Source organism: Gorilla gorilla, chromosome 1 (genome assembly GCF_029281585.2).
Source record: "Gorilla gorilla gorilla isolate KB3781 chromosome 1, NHGRI_mGorGor1-v2.1_pri, whole genome shotgun sequence".
NCBI lineage: Eukaryota > Metazoa > Chordata > Mammalia > Primates > Hominidae > Gorilla > Gorilla gorilla.
In genome coordinates, this window is record NC_073224.2 from 86911349 (window position 1) to 86926888 (window position 15540).

Below are 15540 nucleotides of genomic sequence, written 5' to 3' on the forward strand. Positions count from 1 at the left end.
TAATATATGTAAAATACATAACGTGCATCATTACATGTAATATATAAAATAATTCAGTTTCTCCTGGTAGTCTAAATTTGTGGTTTAACAGTTCCACTAGTATTTCAATTAACTATTATTTCCTCACACTAAGTTCCAAAGTATGCATAGACATAGGAACCTTGTGATTCAAAATTTTGGTTTTAATTGTAAAAACAGGTCTTGGCTGCAAAGAGAATAAAAAAGCCATGCCAAAAAAAAAAAAGGACCCTGAGCTTACCCTGGCTTGGGAGGCTGCCAAAAAAAAAAAAAAAAGCCATGCCTAAATTATACCCATAATATGGTAGTAAACATCCTCTCAGGCCTACCTAATTATGTGATCAAGTGTATTTAATTATGATTATTAATAGCTTAGGGATCCTCATTAGTCATCTCACTGCCTGGATAATCAGTGCTATTATACCCCAAACTACAGGCAGAGGAACTACAAGTGTCCTTTTTTGAGACAGTCTCACTCTGTTGCTCAGGCTGGAGCGCAGTGGCACGATCTTGGCTTACTGCAATCTCTACCTCCCCAGTTCAAGCAATTCTCCTGCCTCAGCCTCCCGAGTAGCTGGGACTGCAGGCGCGTACCACCATGCCCGGCTAATTTTTGTACTTTTAGTAGAAACAGGGTTTCACCATGTTGGCCAGGCTGGTCTTGAACTCCGGACCTCGTGATCCACCCACCTTGGCCTCCCAAAGTGCTGGGATTACAGGCATGAGCCGCCGCGCCTGGCCCCAAGTGTTTTACTTCTGTGGCCTCAATTGCTTAGTAAAAGTCGTCAGCACTGTGCTCAGCACTGTGAAAAGTTTAAGCTAAGAAGATACTCAGGTTGGTTACAGTTACATAATTTCGGAAAGAAAAAAAAAATAGGACAAAGAATAAAACATGAGCCACGTAAAGAAAGTACCTTCTCCAGAAAGGATACAACTTTGTTCTTAGTTTCTTCAGAACTGAGACACTGTGGAACTATCTCTTCATGATTTGTTCCCTATTAAAAAATTGATGAACAAGACCAATTTTAACATTTCAACAACTTGCAAAGACAAATAGATGAGTTTTATGAGCTACCTTAACCAAAAATTCATTTTAAATAAGAGTCCCAGAGGATCCTCAAAGGTGATAAACTCATGATTCCTTCAGGGTCCCTAAGGATAATACAAAATTAACTTCTGTACAAGTGTTGTAAGCTTTAATTACTTCTGCTGGGTCATACTAATGCTTCTGGACTCCCTTATGATCATAGGCATGACTATACAGCAAATGCAGTAAGAGTAAAGGAGCAACCCATCTTACAGGTTTAGGTTCATCAGCCTAACCCTTATGACTGATAGCACAAAATGAAATGTATTATCATTTGACCCAAAAATACTATCTACTGGAAGACTGTGTCTGTGTCTGTCTGTATCAGTAGGCCTGCTGTGTATGCCTGTTCTGGTCCTTGTTTATTCAGAGGACCTTAGGAAATTCACTTCATTTATCTAAGCCTCATTTTGAGAAGCTGTAAAAGAGATAACAAGTAATGTACCCTTCAGACAATTTTCCGATTGCAATACAGAAGCAGTTCAATAAATGTTTTGGGATTGTTCTGGAATATTTGAAATATTAAAATGGTTTGAAAGTCATCGTGATAAATCAGTTTTATAATTACCTCAGCAAACTGAGTAAACGCCTCCAAGGTATGTTGTTCTAGCAGCCAACTCCTGTCAGCTAGCAGTAAGGCAAACATACAGGACAGGTTGGGCAGAATTCTGTCCTAAAAGAACCAAGCCTTATTATAATAGAGAAAAGAAACCATAATAGATAATCATAAAATAGCCATACATTCAGTAAGCCCAGTGTTGTCAAGTTTCCATAATCCTGTCCCAGGGGACACACACTAAAACATATTAGGTAATGTCACTCTTGTACTCAAATCCTTCCAGTAGCTCCCTATTTCCCTCGTTAGTGAAAGCCAAAGTCCTCAAATGGCCTGCAAAGTCCTGCTACCTTTGTGTTAGCTATACTTGCTTCCCTGAATATGAGGCATGCTCCCATCTCCAATGCTTTGCATTTCAGGTTTTTACTTGCATGTCACCTTGGTGAGGACTTCACTAACCATATATCCCATTTCAAATTGGACCCCCACATTCATATTCCCTATCTTCCTTCCCTGCTTTATTTTTCTCCATAGCACTCACCACCATTTAATATACTGCACATATCACCATGTTGTTATTGTTTATTGCCTCTAAACAGGCTAACAGTGGGGATTTATTAGTTTGGTTCATTACTGCATTGCCAATGATTAAAACAACACTGGGTACAGCAAAAACTTAATCTTTCCTGAATGGATAAATCAGTCAATCTCATTTCATAGCTTTAAATGCCTCCTATGTTCTGATGAATCTCAAAAATTTCTTCAGGTCTTGACCTCACTCCTGGGAATACAGAAGGCACTGCGATTTCTGCTTATAAAACATTTGTTTCATAATTTCTAGGCCTGTGCATAGTCCATAGTGGTTCACAAATGAAGCAGCATTTTGGAATAGATTTATTTCATGGTAAAAAGAAGACAGCTCAGATGCCAAGTGTCTTTGGATATTTTTGTCAAGAGAGCTGAAAAGAAGCTGTCAACATTCTATGCTTATCTCATGAAATAAAACCTTAACATGATGGAGACAGATGGGATACTGTTAACTTATGAACAAATAAAAGAGCACCTTAGAAATTAAATATTTGGTTTCAAAGAGTTTAATCCACATGTTCTGAGATACTGTCTATCATGTGTTTGCTTTAATTATGTAAGAAAGTTCTCATTAGTGAACTCTTTATAAGTCTCTCCCTTGGAGATTGAAGTGTCAATTACTAGAATTACTAAATTTTGACTATAGTAATAAGGAAGGCATAATTCTCAATTTATGAAGATCTCTTTGCTGTAAGTTCTTTAAATTATGTACTGGCCTGGTAATATACATTTACTGAGGTTTTAAAATTCAGTAGATGTGTATTGCCAAGCCAGTGCAGTATAATTTTATAAATAATCTATTTGTCAGCTATACATACTTTGCAACACTTTCAAAAATATCGTCTTTAAAAACAGGTTCTCTTTCATGGATAAAAAACGAAGAGAATAACTTTAATAAATTACCAGATTTCCTAATTACATGCTGTTCCCTATAAGACAAATACACAGGAACTATGTATTAGAACCCAACTGGAATAAGAATCTAATATGGTAGACTACAGCCAACTAATAAATTATTTGTGTATCAACATATATTTTTCTAAAAGAAAAGAACTTAAAATGAGTTGTATTATAAGTTATAAACAGATTTTATAATCTGTCTGGAACATAGTTTTTTTTTTCCAACTTTGTCAGTAATTGCAAAATTTCAGAAAAAGCCTAAAAATCCCTTAATCACTAACTCTTATAGAGATTTTGTTTTAATAATACAAGAACAGAGTTAAGCAATATTACCTGGATAGCTTCAGGTATAAAAAGTTTTCCTAAAGAAGATACAAAATCCAACATTGCCAAACGAACATAGTCAGGAAGCTCTAATTTAAGTAGTGAGGTCTGCAAAGTTACTGCCTACAGAGGTGAAGACCAAAGAACAGTTATAAATAATACCAGTATTTTGTACAGACACAATAACTGCCTAAGATTTGGATGGAAATGTGGGGAGGGGAAACAAAACCAAACCCAGAAAAAAACACACCACAGCCCCTGAACTTCACTGGTAGAATTTAAATAAGACAATCCTATGAACAAGTTAACAGTTAAAGCATTATTCTTACCACACCCTCCTGCCTCCAACCACGTAAAAAATAAAAGTATACATGTTCCTGAAAAACTTTATATACCAAACCTTTAAAACATATTTTGTACAAACAGTATTTTATTGTGCTTTGATTTATTGCAATTTGAAGATACTGCATTTTTTTTTTTTTTAAGAAATATAAGGTGTGTGGCAACTCTGTACTGAACAAGTCTACCTGTACCATTTCTGCAACAGCATGTGCTCACTTCATGGCTGTCACAGATTGGTAATTCCTGCAATATTTCAACTTGTTCATTAGGATTTTATTATGGTGATTTGTGATCTTTGATGTTACTACTGTAATTGTTTTGGAGCACCACAAACTGTGCCCCTATAAGATGGCAAATATAATAAATTGTGTGTTGTGATTGTTCTACCAACAGGTAGGTCACCAGTCTCTCCCCCTCTCCTTGGGCTTCCCTATTCCCTGAGACACAATATTAAAATTAACCCTAAAATGGCCTCTTAAGTGTTCGAGTGAAAAGTATAATCTCATCTCTCACTTTAAATCAAAAGCTAAAGATAATTCAGCCTGGTGCTGTCAAAAGTCAAGAGAGGTGAAAAGCTAGGCCTCTTTTGCAAGTTAGCCAAGTCATGAATGCAAAGGAAAAGTTCTTGAAGGAAATGAAAAATGCTATTCCAATGAACACGGAAAGTCTTATTGTTGATGTGGAAAGTTTTAGTGGTCTGGATAGATCAAACTAGCCACAATATTCCTTTAAGCCAAAGCCAAATCCAAAGCCAGGCCCTCTCTCCAATTCTGTGAAAGCTGAGAGCTGAAAAAGCTGCAGAAGAAATGTTTGATGCTAACGAGGTTGACCCGTGAAGTTTAAGAAGCAATCTCCGTAACACAAAAGCACGAGGTGAAGCAACAAGTGCTGATGAAGAAGCTGCAGTCAATTATCCAGAAGATCTGGCTAAGATCACTGATGGAAGTGGTTGCATTAAACAATATATTTTTAATGTAGAGGAAACACCATTCTATTGGAAGAAGATGCTACCTAGGATTTTCATAGCTAGAGAGGTGAAGTCAATGCCTGGCTTCAAAGCTCAAAGGACAGACTCTCTTCTTGGAGGCTAATGCAGCTGCTGAAGTTGAAGCCAATGTTCACTTACTATTAAAAAAATCCTAAGGCCCTTAAGAATTCTGCTAAATCTACTCTGCATGTACTCTATCAATGGAACAACAAAGCCAGGATGATAGCATACCTGTTTATATCACTGTTTACTGAATATTTTTTGGCCCACTATTGAGAGGCCTACTGCTCACAAAAAAAGATTTCTTTCAAAATATACTGCTCATTGACAATGCACCTGCTCAACCAGGCACTCTGAAGGAGACGTATAAGGAGATGAATATTGTTTTCATGTTTGTTAATACAACAATCATTCTGCAGCCCATGAATCAAGGAATAATTGTGACTTTCAAGTCTTATTGTTTAAGAAATACGTTTTATAAGGCTATAGCTGCCATGGATAGCGATTCCTCTGATGAACCTGGACAAAGTAAATTGAAAACCTCCTGGGAAGGAGTCATCATTTCAGATGCCATGAAGAACATTCATGATTCATTTGGAGGAGGTCAAAATATCAACATTAACAGGAATTAGAAGTTGATTCCATCCCTCATGGATGACTTTGGGGGGTTCAAGCCTACAGTGGAGGAAGTAACTGCAGATGTGGTAGAAATAGCTAGCAAACAAGAAGTAGATCCTGAAGATGTGACTGAATTGCTGCAATCTCATGATCAAACTTGAATGGAAGAGGAGTTGCTTCTCATGAATAAGCAAAGAAAGTGGTTTCTTGACACATAACTACTCCTGGTATAGAAGATGGTGTGAACATTGTTGAAATGAAAACAAAGAATTTAGAGTATTACATAAACTGAGTTATTAAAGCACTAGCAGGATTTGAGAAGATTGACTCTAATTTTGAAAGAAGTTTTACTGTGGGTAAAATACCATCAAACAGCATCACATGCTACAGAGAAATCTTTCATGAAGGGAAGAGTCAATTGATGTGGCAGACTTCATTGTCGTATTTTAAGAAATTGCCACAGCCACCCTAACCTTCAGCAACCACCATCCTGATGGGTTAGCAGCCATCCACACTGAAGCAAGACCCTCCACTACCAAAAAGATTATGTTTTGCTGAAGGCTTATATGATCATTAGTGTTTTTAGCAATAAAGTGTTTTTTAATTATGTACATTTTTTACACATAATGCTATTATAACCACAACCTACAGTATAGTGTAAACATAACTTCTGTATGCACTGGGAAGCCAAAAAATTCATGTGACTCACTCACTTTATTGTGGTGGTCTGGAACACAACCTGTAATCTCTCTGTGGTATGCCTGTATTTAAAATTCTATTGAGAGAAGTTCATTATTTAGCAAGGACTGGTAAGCTTTTTCTCTAACAGGCCAAATAGTAAGTATTTTAGGCTTTGTAGGCAACATGTTCTCTGTTACATATTATTTTTTATTTTGCAAACCTTTAAAATTCATGCCTAGCTCTTGGGCTGAAAACAGGAGGGCAAAACTTAGACAGGAGGGCATAATCTGCAAACCCCCAATTTAAAAGAATCTTGAGGTGAAATCTTTTATAAAGGAAGCAATACCTTTTGAACAATCTACTTATTTAGAAATTTTAGAACTTTATTTGGGTTTTTTAAAGGTAGGCACATTATATCAAAATTATTGTATTTTTTCTAAAAGAATATTAGAGCTTTCAGAATCAGAATCAAATTGTTGCATTCAATGAGTTAATTACTGTATTCTGACTCTTTATAACTTAGTAAAATCCATGTTATACATATGGTATAGGACATACTTGTTGTTGCTAACTTCTTCATATACATACACCATTAAAAACACCTACTAAAAGCAAAGCTGTTACTAGTTTCATTCCTTTCTGTTCCACCACATACTGTGACAGGAATCATCTCTTCGATCATCTTCATACATAAGAAGGGTAGTTTCTCCTCTTAACAGTTATTGTTTATCTTTCTTACCTGACCCTGAGCTTAAGCTAACTCTTAATTTGGGGCATCAATTCTGTCTAGTATGGACTCATTCCAAAGCCTCTAAATCACTTCAGTTTAGCTGAAGGGCTTTTCCACTTTCTCTGTCATCTTAGAACTTCCAAAAGAAAGGCACAGCTGAGGCACCACAAGGGTTCCCTAGACAGTGACCCAGGCTCTGCCTGTCCTAGCCATGTAAGCTGGAGGCCAAAGAGGAAATTCAGTAGTGCTCTTCTTTCAAAATAATTTTATTTTTTCAAAGAAACAATGGGTGCTATCTTTTAATCCACACTGGTTAGATTCCACATTCCCACAGCTGCTGAAATGCCTTTGAAACTGCTATGAATGCAGGGTTCAACACATGAACTATGACTCCTAACCTCAGGGGTTTGCAGTGGGTAGTTAACAGTAATAAAAAAAGTATTGACTGCTCAGTATAGGGTGACAGAGAAGAACAGATAAAGGCTGAATTAACAGCGCCATATATTAACAATACTGTAAGGAAGAAAGAGAAATGAGATATCCTTGATGAAGACAAGTCAATATATGACACAACAAGAGGAGGTTTAAAAGAACTATTTCTAGAAAGTTATTTTACATGATAGCAGTTTTAGCAACCTCCTTAGCAAACAAAGTATCAATCTGGTCATTATTCTTACCTGAAGTATCAGTTTAGGATCTAGAGTTTGAATGAAAAATCCCAACAGTGGAAGTAAAAGGCTGAATGTCTGTTGAACATAAGGTTGATCTGCTACCTAAGAAACACAAAGTAATTTTGAAGAAAAATTTTCAATCACATAAGAATAATAATAGCAAGCTTTTATTGAGCATTTATTATATACCAGGTAATATGTTAAGTATCTTATATTTATTACCTTATTTATGCCTTACAAAACAGCTCTATGAGGTAGATATTATTACCTTCACTTTACTGATAAGAAAACAGGGTCAAAGAGGTTAAACAATTTGTTCAAGATCACATGGCTAGGATAAAAAGCAGAGCTGTGACTGAAATCCAAATTTAAGTCTAAAAGGGATGTAATTACTTGTCTGTCACTGAAAGGCTTGTATGTTCTTTAGTAATCTTAAAATTTCATTTCCCTTCTTCATAATTTTGTTTACATTATAATATTGTAAGCTATATCTCCAGCACAGATATCCTGAATGAATACTGAATGATTTGTGAACATCAGGGAAAGTATTTGTTGAAGTCAAAACACTGCAGTAGGGCAATCTGACCATAAAAAACAATAATAAAACATTATCTGTATAATCATTTCTATCATTTCCCAAAAGTATGGCTGTTGCCTTTAGCTTCCACTAGCTGCCAGAGGCCAATGTTAATTTCTACTTAGTCAAAGAAAACAAACAGGCTATATTTTTAAACTAAGAAACACGTGTACAACCATGTGTGGGATGCGTATCATTAGTTTTAGATCATCACTTGGCTTTTTGGCTTTGCTGGGAAAGAGAAATACAAATTAGCCACATCCATTCACTAGCCCTTTCCACCTTTAAGTCAGCTCACTCTCCATTGCCCAAAAGATTTATTAAAGGTCCTAGAATTACAGAAATAGGATACATTAACCCAAGACAGAACAGAAACAATAGGGGAAGAGATGGGGGGGCGGGGAAAGGGTATAACCAGTTAGGAAAGTAAGTAGGTGGACTGCCATCACATTACGTATTCTAATTTTACTAATATAATGCTATCACACTCTGAAAAAGCTGCGTGAGAGAGTACAGGTACTTTAAGTTCTTATAAAGGTCTACCAAGCACCCAAAAGAATTAGATACATTTTACTCTACACTGGAAAATTTCACTACAATCCTCTTTTTTTGATATTTTCTATTTTTTGATAAGGAAAGGATCAGTTGCTTTCCTTACCTGTTTAATGTTTAAAAAAGCCCAAAGCTGACTCACAACTTCCATAATTGCAGTTTGTTTTCCTGTATCCAAAGCTTCACCAGCAGAATTACATATTGCAAGCAAAGCAGACAGTACTGTGTTCTAAAGGACAGAAACAGGAAAGGACTTGAGTTTAAACACCAGTCTAAAGCACCACCAAGAGCCCACTTAACTAGAGGTTATAAAAGTTACTTTTAACTCTTCATAAAGTCCATGTAGAATAATATTTCTAAGAGCCAAAGCCATCTTTTCAGCTATTTAATTAACACAAGTATATATTAAAAATAATTTTCCTTGTACACAGAAACATTTGCTTTATTTTTCTAAATAAACTTTTTTTTTTTTGAGATGGCATCTCGCTCTGTCACCAGGCTGGAGTGCAGTGGTGCAATCTCGGCTCACTGCAACCTCCAACTCCCAGGTTCGAGCGATTCTCCTGCCTCAACCTCCCGAGAAGCTGGGACTACAGGCACATACCACCACACCCAGCTAATTTTTGTATTTTAATTAGAGACTCAGTTTTCACCATGTTGGCCAGGATGGTCTCGATCTCTTGACCTCATGATCTGCCAGCCTCGGCCTCCCGAAGTGCTAGGATTACAGGCGTGAGCCACCGCACCCAGCCATAAACTTCCTTTTAGGGTGAAATGTTGGTAACCCAAAGTTACCAAATGGAAGCAGAAATGTACTTTAATAAATAGTTTTGATACAAGTGGGCAGTATAATCAAGCTAATTTATAATATACATCAACAAAAAGTTATTTTTTCACATTACGCACCCAGCAATCTTTATAGGTTACTAGATTTTTATTTTTCCTGTTGTTTTAAAATTTTAAATGCTTCAGCAACACTGCATTTAATAAGCAAAGATAGTACTTAAAAAATACTAGTATTTGAAACTAAAGGCAATCTTTTCTGGATTAACTCTTACCATGTGTGAAAATACTCAATTCTCTCTCTGACTGGCCAGAAATGAGGTTGTTTGAGGTGTGGTGGGGGTACAGGGAAGGTCTTATGAGAATGTAATAAACAGTAACAATGAATGCCTTGAATCTATTATACTTAGACAACCACACTTAATTTTATGCAATTACCATACAACTTCTTAAGATTTACCTATTTCCTTTTACAAATAAACTTGTTCTAGATGCAGAAATCCTCAAAACGATAACTAGCAAACCAAATTCAATAGCACATCAAAAATTAATTCAACATGATCAAGTATACTCCATTCCTGGGATGCAAGGTTGGTTCAACATATGCAAATCAATAAGTGTGATTCACCACATAAGCAGAATTAAAGACAAAAACCATATTGATTATCTCGATATGGAAAAAGCTTTTGATAAAATCCAACATCCCTTTATAATAAAGGCCATCAAGACACTAGGCATCAAAAGAACATACGAAATAATAAGAGCCATCTATGACAAACTCACAGCCAACATCGTACTGAACAGGCAAAAACTGGAGGCAGTCCTCTTCAGAAATGGAACAAGACAAGGATGCCCACTCTCACCACTCCTATTCAACATAGTATTGAAAGTTCAAGCCAGAGCAATAAGCAAGAGAAAAAAAAGCAGCACACAAATAGGAAAAGAAGAAGTCAAACTATCTGTTTCAGGATACAAAATCAATGTACAAAAATCAGTACCATTTCTATACACCAGTAACATTCAAGCTGAGTGGCAAATCAGGAACACAAGGCCGAGCACAGTGGCTCATGCCTGTAATCCCAGCACTTTGGGAGGCCGAGGTGGGTGGATCACAATGTCAGGAGATCGAGGCCATCCTGGCTAACACAGTGAGACCCCATCTCTACTAAAAATACAAAAAATTAGCCGGGCGTGTTGGCGGGCACCTGTAGTCCCAGCTACTCGGGAGGCTGAGGCAGGAGAATGGCAGGAACCCAGGAGGCAGAGCTCACAGTGAGCCGAGATCGCACCACTGCACTCCAGCCTGAGCGACAGTGCGAGACTCCATCTCAACAAAAAAAAGAAAAAAGAAAAGAACACGATCCTGTTTACAGTAGACACACGCACACCCCTAGGAATACATTTAACCAAGGAGGTGAAAGATCTCTACAAGGAGAACTATAAAACATTGCTAAAAGAAATCATAGATGACACAAACAAATGGAAAAACATTCCATGCTCATAGATTGGAAGAGTCAATATCATTAAAATGGCCATACTGCCCAAAGCAATCTACAGATTCAATGCTTTTCCTACCAAACTACTGACACCATTTTTCACAGAATTAGAAGAAACTATTCTAAAATTCATATGGAATCAAAAAAGAGCCTGAATAGCCAAAGTAATCCTAAGCAAAATGAAGAAGGCCAGAGGCATCACGTGACTTGACTTGAAACTATACTATAAGACTACAGTAACCAAAACATCATGATACAGGTACAAAAACAGAAATGGATCAATGAAACACAATAGAGAACCTACAAATAAAGCCACATACCTACAGCCACGTGATCATTGAAAAAGTCAACAAAAACAAGCAATAGGGAAAGGACTCCTATTCAATAAATGGTGCTGGGATAGCTAGCTAGCCTACATGCAGAAGAATGAAACTGGATAGCCACCTTTCAGCATATACAAAAATTAACTCAAGATGGATTAAAGATTTAAATATAAGACCTCAAACTATAAGAATCCTAGGAAAAAACCTAGGAAACACCATTCTAGACATCAGCCTTGAGAAAGACACCAATAGCAATTGTAATGAAAACAAAAATTGACAAGTGGGACCTAATTAAAGAGCTTCTGCACAGCAAAAGAAACTATCAACAAAGTAAACAGACAACCCATAAAATGGGAGAAAATACTTGCAAACTATGCATGTGACAAAGGTCTAATACCCAGAATCTATAAGGAACTTAAACACCTGAACAAGTAAAAAACGACCCCATTAGAAAATGGGCAAAAGACATGAACAGACGCTTCTCAAAACAAGACACACAAGAGGCCAACAAACATATAAAAAAACTATCAGGGAAATGCAAATCAAAATCACAACGAGATACTATCTCACACCAGTCACAATGGCCGTTATTAAAAAGTCAAACAACAGATGCTGGTGAGGCTGCAGAGAAAGTAAATGCTTATATACTGTTCGTAGGAATGTATATTATTTCAGCCACTGTGGAAAGCAGTTTGGAGATTTCTCAAAGAACTCAGAACTACCATTCTACCCAGCAATCTCATTACTGGGTACATATCCGAAAGAAAACAAATCGTTCTACCAAAAAGACACATGTACTCACATGTTCATTGCAGCACTACTCACAACAGCAGACATGGAATCAACCTAGATGTCCATCAACAGATTAAAGAAAATGTGGTACATATATACCATGGAATAGTATACAGTCATAAAAAAGAATGAAATCATGTCCTTTGCAGCAACAGAGAGCGGCTAGACACCATTATCCTAAGTAAATTAACAAAGGAACAGAAAACCAAATACCACATGTTCTCACTTATAAGTGAGAGCTAAACACTGGGCACTCATGGACATAAAGATGGCAACAATAAACACGGGACTACTAGTGGGGGGAGGGAGGAGAGATGGTAAGGGTTGATAAACGGTTGGGTACTATGCTGAGTACCTGGGTGATGAAATCATTCATATCCCAAACCTCAGCATCACGCAATAAAACCAGGTAACAAACCTGCACAAGTATCCCCTAAATCTAAAATAAAAGTTGAGGCTGGGTGTGGTGGCTCACTCCTCTAATCCCAGCACTTTGGGAGACCGAGGTGGACAGATCACCTGAGGTCAGGAGTTCGAGACCAGCCTGGTCAACATGGTGAAACCCCATCTCTACTAAAAATAAAAAAATGAGCCAGGCATCGTGGCGGGTGCCTGTAATCCCAGCTGCTCTGGAGGCTGAGGCAGGATAATCGCTTAAGCCCAGGAGGCAGAGGTTGCGGTGAGCCAAAATCATGCCACTGCACTCTAGCCTGGGCAACAGACCGAGACTCCATCTCAAAAAATAAAATAAAAAATAAAAGTTGAAAAAATTTAAAATAAAAGACGTATGTTGAACAACCTGCTGGACTAAAAAGCTGTGGTCATACTTCAAAAAGTTTACTTATAGTGCTTTTCTTTACCTAATATAAAACAAAACATCTTTTGTCCTTACTATAGAAATTGGTACACATTAAATGCTAAACTCAGACACATTTAACCCATTCTTAACTAGGTATTTAATACTTTTTCTAAAATAAAGTCACATAAAAACATTTCCTTTGGATAAGCCTGGGCACGGTGGCTCACACCTATAATCCCAGCACTTTGGGAGGCCAAGGAGGGTAGATTACCTGACATCAGGAGTTCGTGACCTGCCTGGCCAACATGGTGAAAGTCCGTCTCTACTAAAAATACAAAAAATTAGCTGGGCATGGTGGTGGGAGCCTGTAATCCCTGCTACTCAGGAGGCTGAGGCAGAAGAATCGCCTGAATCCGTGAGGTGGAGGTTGCAGTGAGCCAAGATCACACCATTGCACTCCAGCCTGGGCAATGAGAACGAAACCTCATCCCCGCCAAAAGATTATAATAATTATGATCAAGTGTCATTACATATAACGGTATCAGAACATTTGTACTCAGCATGGAAACATATGCCCTCAGAAAAACCTGAACTCCTAATTTAGAACTGCGAATAGACCTCTGTCCCTTTGAATGCCCTATCCTTATCCTTGCTTTTCTCTACTTAACATAATTGGCATTTCTTATTTTACTGTCCACTGCTAAGCTCAAATGTGAGTCTATGAGAGTAGAAATTTTTGGTTCCCGATGTACCCCCAATGCCTAGAACAAAGTGGCACATAAAAGTACTCCAAATATATTTGTTGAATGAATGAGCATATGAACACTAAACTCGAAATTTCAACTACATGTACTATATCCAGCCAACTTTTAAAAATCTCACATTTCCTACTTCTTCTAGTAGATAAGTCTCTTTTTATTATTCCATTATTTTATGAGGGAACATTCTATGTAAAAGGTACATAAAGGTTCAGAGTAAGTTAGCATAAAATGGGGGTTGTATTTTGTCGAATGGAAGAATTACATCTGCATAATCCAGAGATGCATCAGCAAAAATACACAAATGAACTGTTCCATAGTGTGTTTGATCATGTCTCAACATACCTTAAGCGACATAGGAAACAACCCCCCAATATAATACATCAATTAAAATAACAGTTAAGTTTCTCACAGATTCTTTTACAATGTAGAAATCTGAAAATCTTACTAGGTTCTAACAGAAACAGAGAACAGAGAGTGTGTGCATCTTATTAACAACCTAACCCCAGTACCTAAAACAATGCTCAATAAACAGCTGCTGAATGAATAAAATAAATCAAAATTATTATCTTACCAGAGATTCTAGTTCTCCCAAAGTACGACTCCTGCTCAGCCATTTCCTGCATTCTTCAGTGCCTACTGTGGTGACCTCATGGACAGTTTGTTTCCTAAGCTCAGGAGGTAACGCCTGGAAGGAAATATGTTGCCACAGAGGCAGATTTTCTGCTTCTTTTGGGGAAAATTTCTGGATAAACTCCAGCTGAAATAAATTGTTAAAGAAAGAAGAGTAACATGAGACAAGTCAGAGGAATGGACACACAAAAGCTAAGTATTAGTTTCCACATTTAATATTTCGAGAAAGCTTTATAATGGTACGGTAATATCTACATTCCAGACCAAGGTAACATAAATGAACATGCTTTATTATTATTGTTATTGATGCTGCATTGGTTTCCAAAACAAAAACACAGCTTAAGTGGAGCACAATATAAATGCACCAAGACATTAAATAATGTATTTCATTATTAGTTATGTCAAATATCTTATCATGCTCCTACTTACCAATAAGTCTTATTTTCCTATATACTCGTCAGCTTATACAGTTAAGTCAAAAGTAATATTCCAAATATACAAACTGGATTTAGTTAACCTTCATAGCTTACTATTATCTCACTTGATTATAGCAGAGAACTTAAAGAAGCAAAGATTCAGCTTTCAAATGAGTTAGCTGGTTCTGTCCTACTTTAGACAACATACTAAATCAGTTTCACAAAGGTAAGCCACAAATCAAAAAGAGCGTGGTTGGCAAATCCATTCCACCACTGAAATAACCAAAGTGCTTACTAGGTTAACAGAAAAGTACTGTTTTGTTAAAATGCAGATGTTAGAGACTAGATAAAAATGGAAAACAAAAGTTCTAAGAAACAGTTTAAATGTTGAATCAGTTTTTGGTGGAAAAATGGTAAAAACCAATGCTGCATTTAATGATTAAAATAAGTATAATCCAACTAGGAAGTATATTAGTGTATTTTCTAAGAAGTAGAATAATTCAATTTAAAATATTCAAAATCTACTTGATGAAAACTTTTCCCATACCAAAAACTAAAAACCCACCAAAAAAAAAAAAAAAATTAAATCTGACAAGAGAAACTTTTCTGTCATATGCTATATTTGTATTTCAATTTTATTTCTTTTGTGGAAAATATTTACCAGTCAATGCAAGCTAGAAATCATGTGGCTATCTGCTGTGACAGAGGCTACAGCCAGAAAAACAGATCCCTTGATGAGCGAGTGTCTATTACAAAAAGCAGCTTTATTCATAAAACCAAACTACATCAGGAAAGCCAAGAGAACTGTGCCAACTGGTAAACATCAGTTCAAATATCACCTTTCTTTATAATAAAGTCCAGTAAGTGAGTGAACTACTTCCCTTTCCAAAATAGAAACTAAAAAAATA

The 15540-nt window shown here is 36.7% G+C and overlaps 1 protein-coding gene across 3 annotated transcripts in view; it reads right to left on the minus strand.

The window, feature by feature from the left end:
* The window catches only part of FIRRM (FIGNL1 interacting regulator of recombination and mitosis), a 57550-nt gene that overhangs the window by 1800 nt on the left and 40210 nt on the right, over positions 1-15540 (minus strand). For all 3 annotated transcript variants that reach the window (XM_055365764.2, XM_063711001.1, XM_055365781.2), the window contains 6 exons: positions 14158-14343; positions 8739-8861; positions 7510-7605; positions 3483-3596; positions 1674-1778; positions 933-1013 (listed from right to left, as the gene is read on the minus strand). In XM_055365764.2, coding sequence (XP_055221739.2) covers positions 933-1013; positions 1674-1778; positions 3483-3596; positions 7510-7605; positions 8739-8861; positions 14158-14343 — 705 coding nt within the window. The remainder of the gene's footprint in view (positions 1-932; positions 1014-1673; positions 1779-3482; positions 3597-7509; positions 7606-8738; positions 8862-14157; positions 14344-15540) is intronic.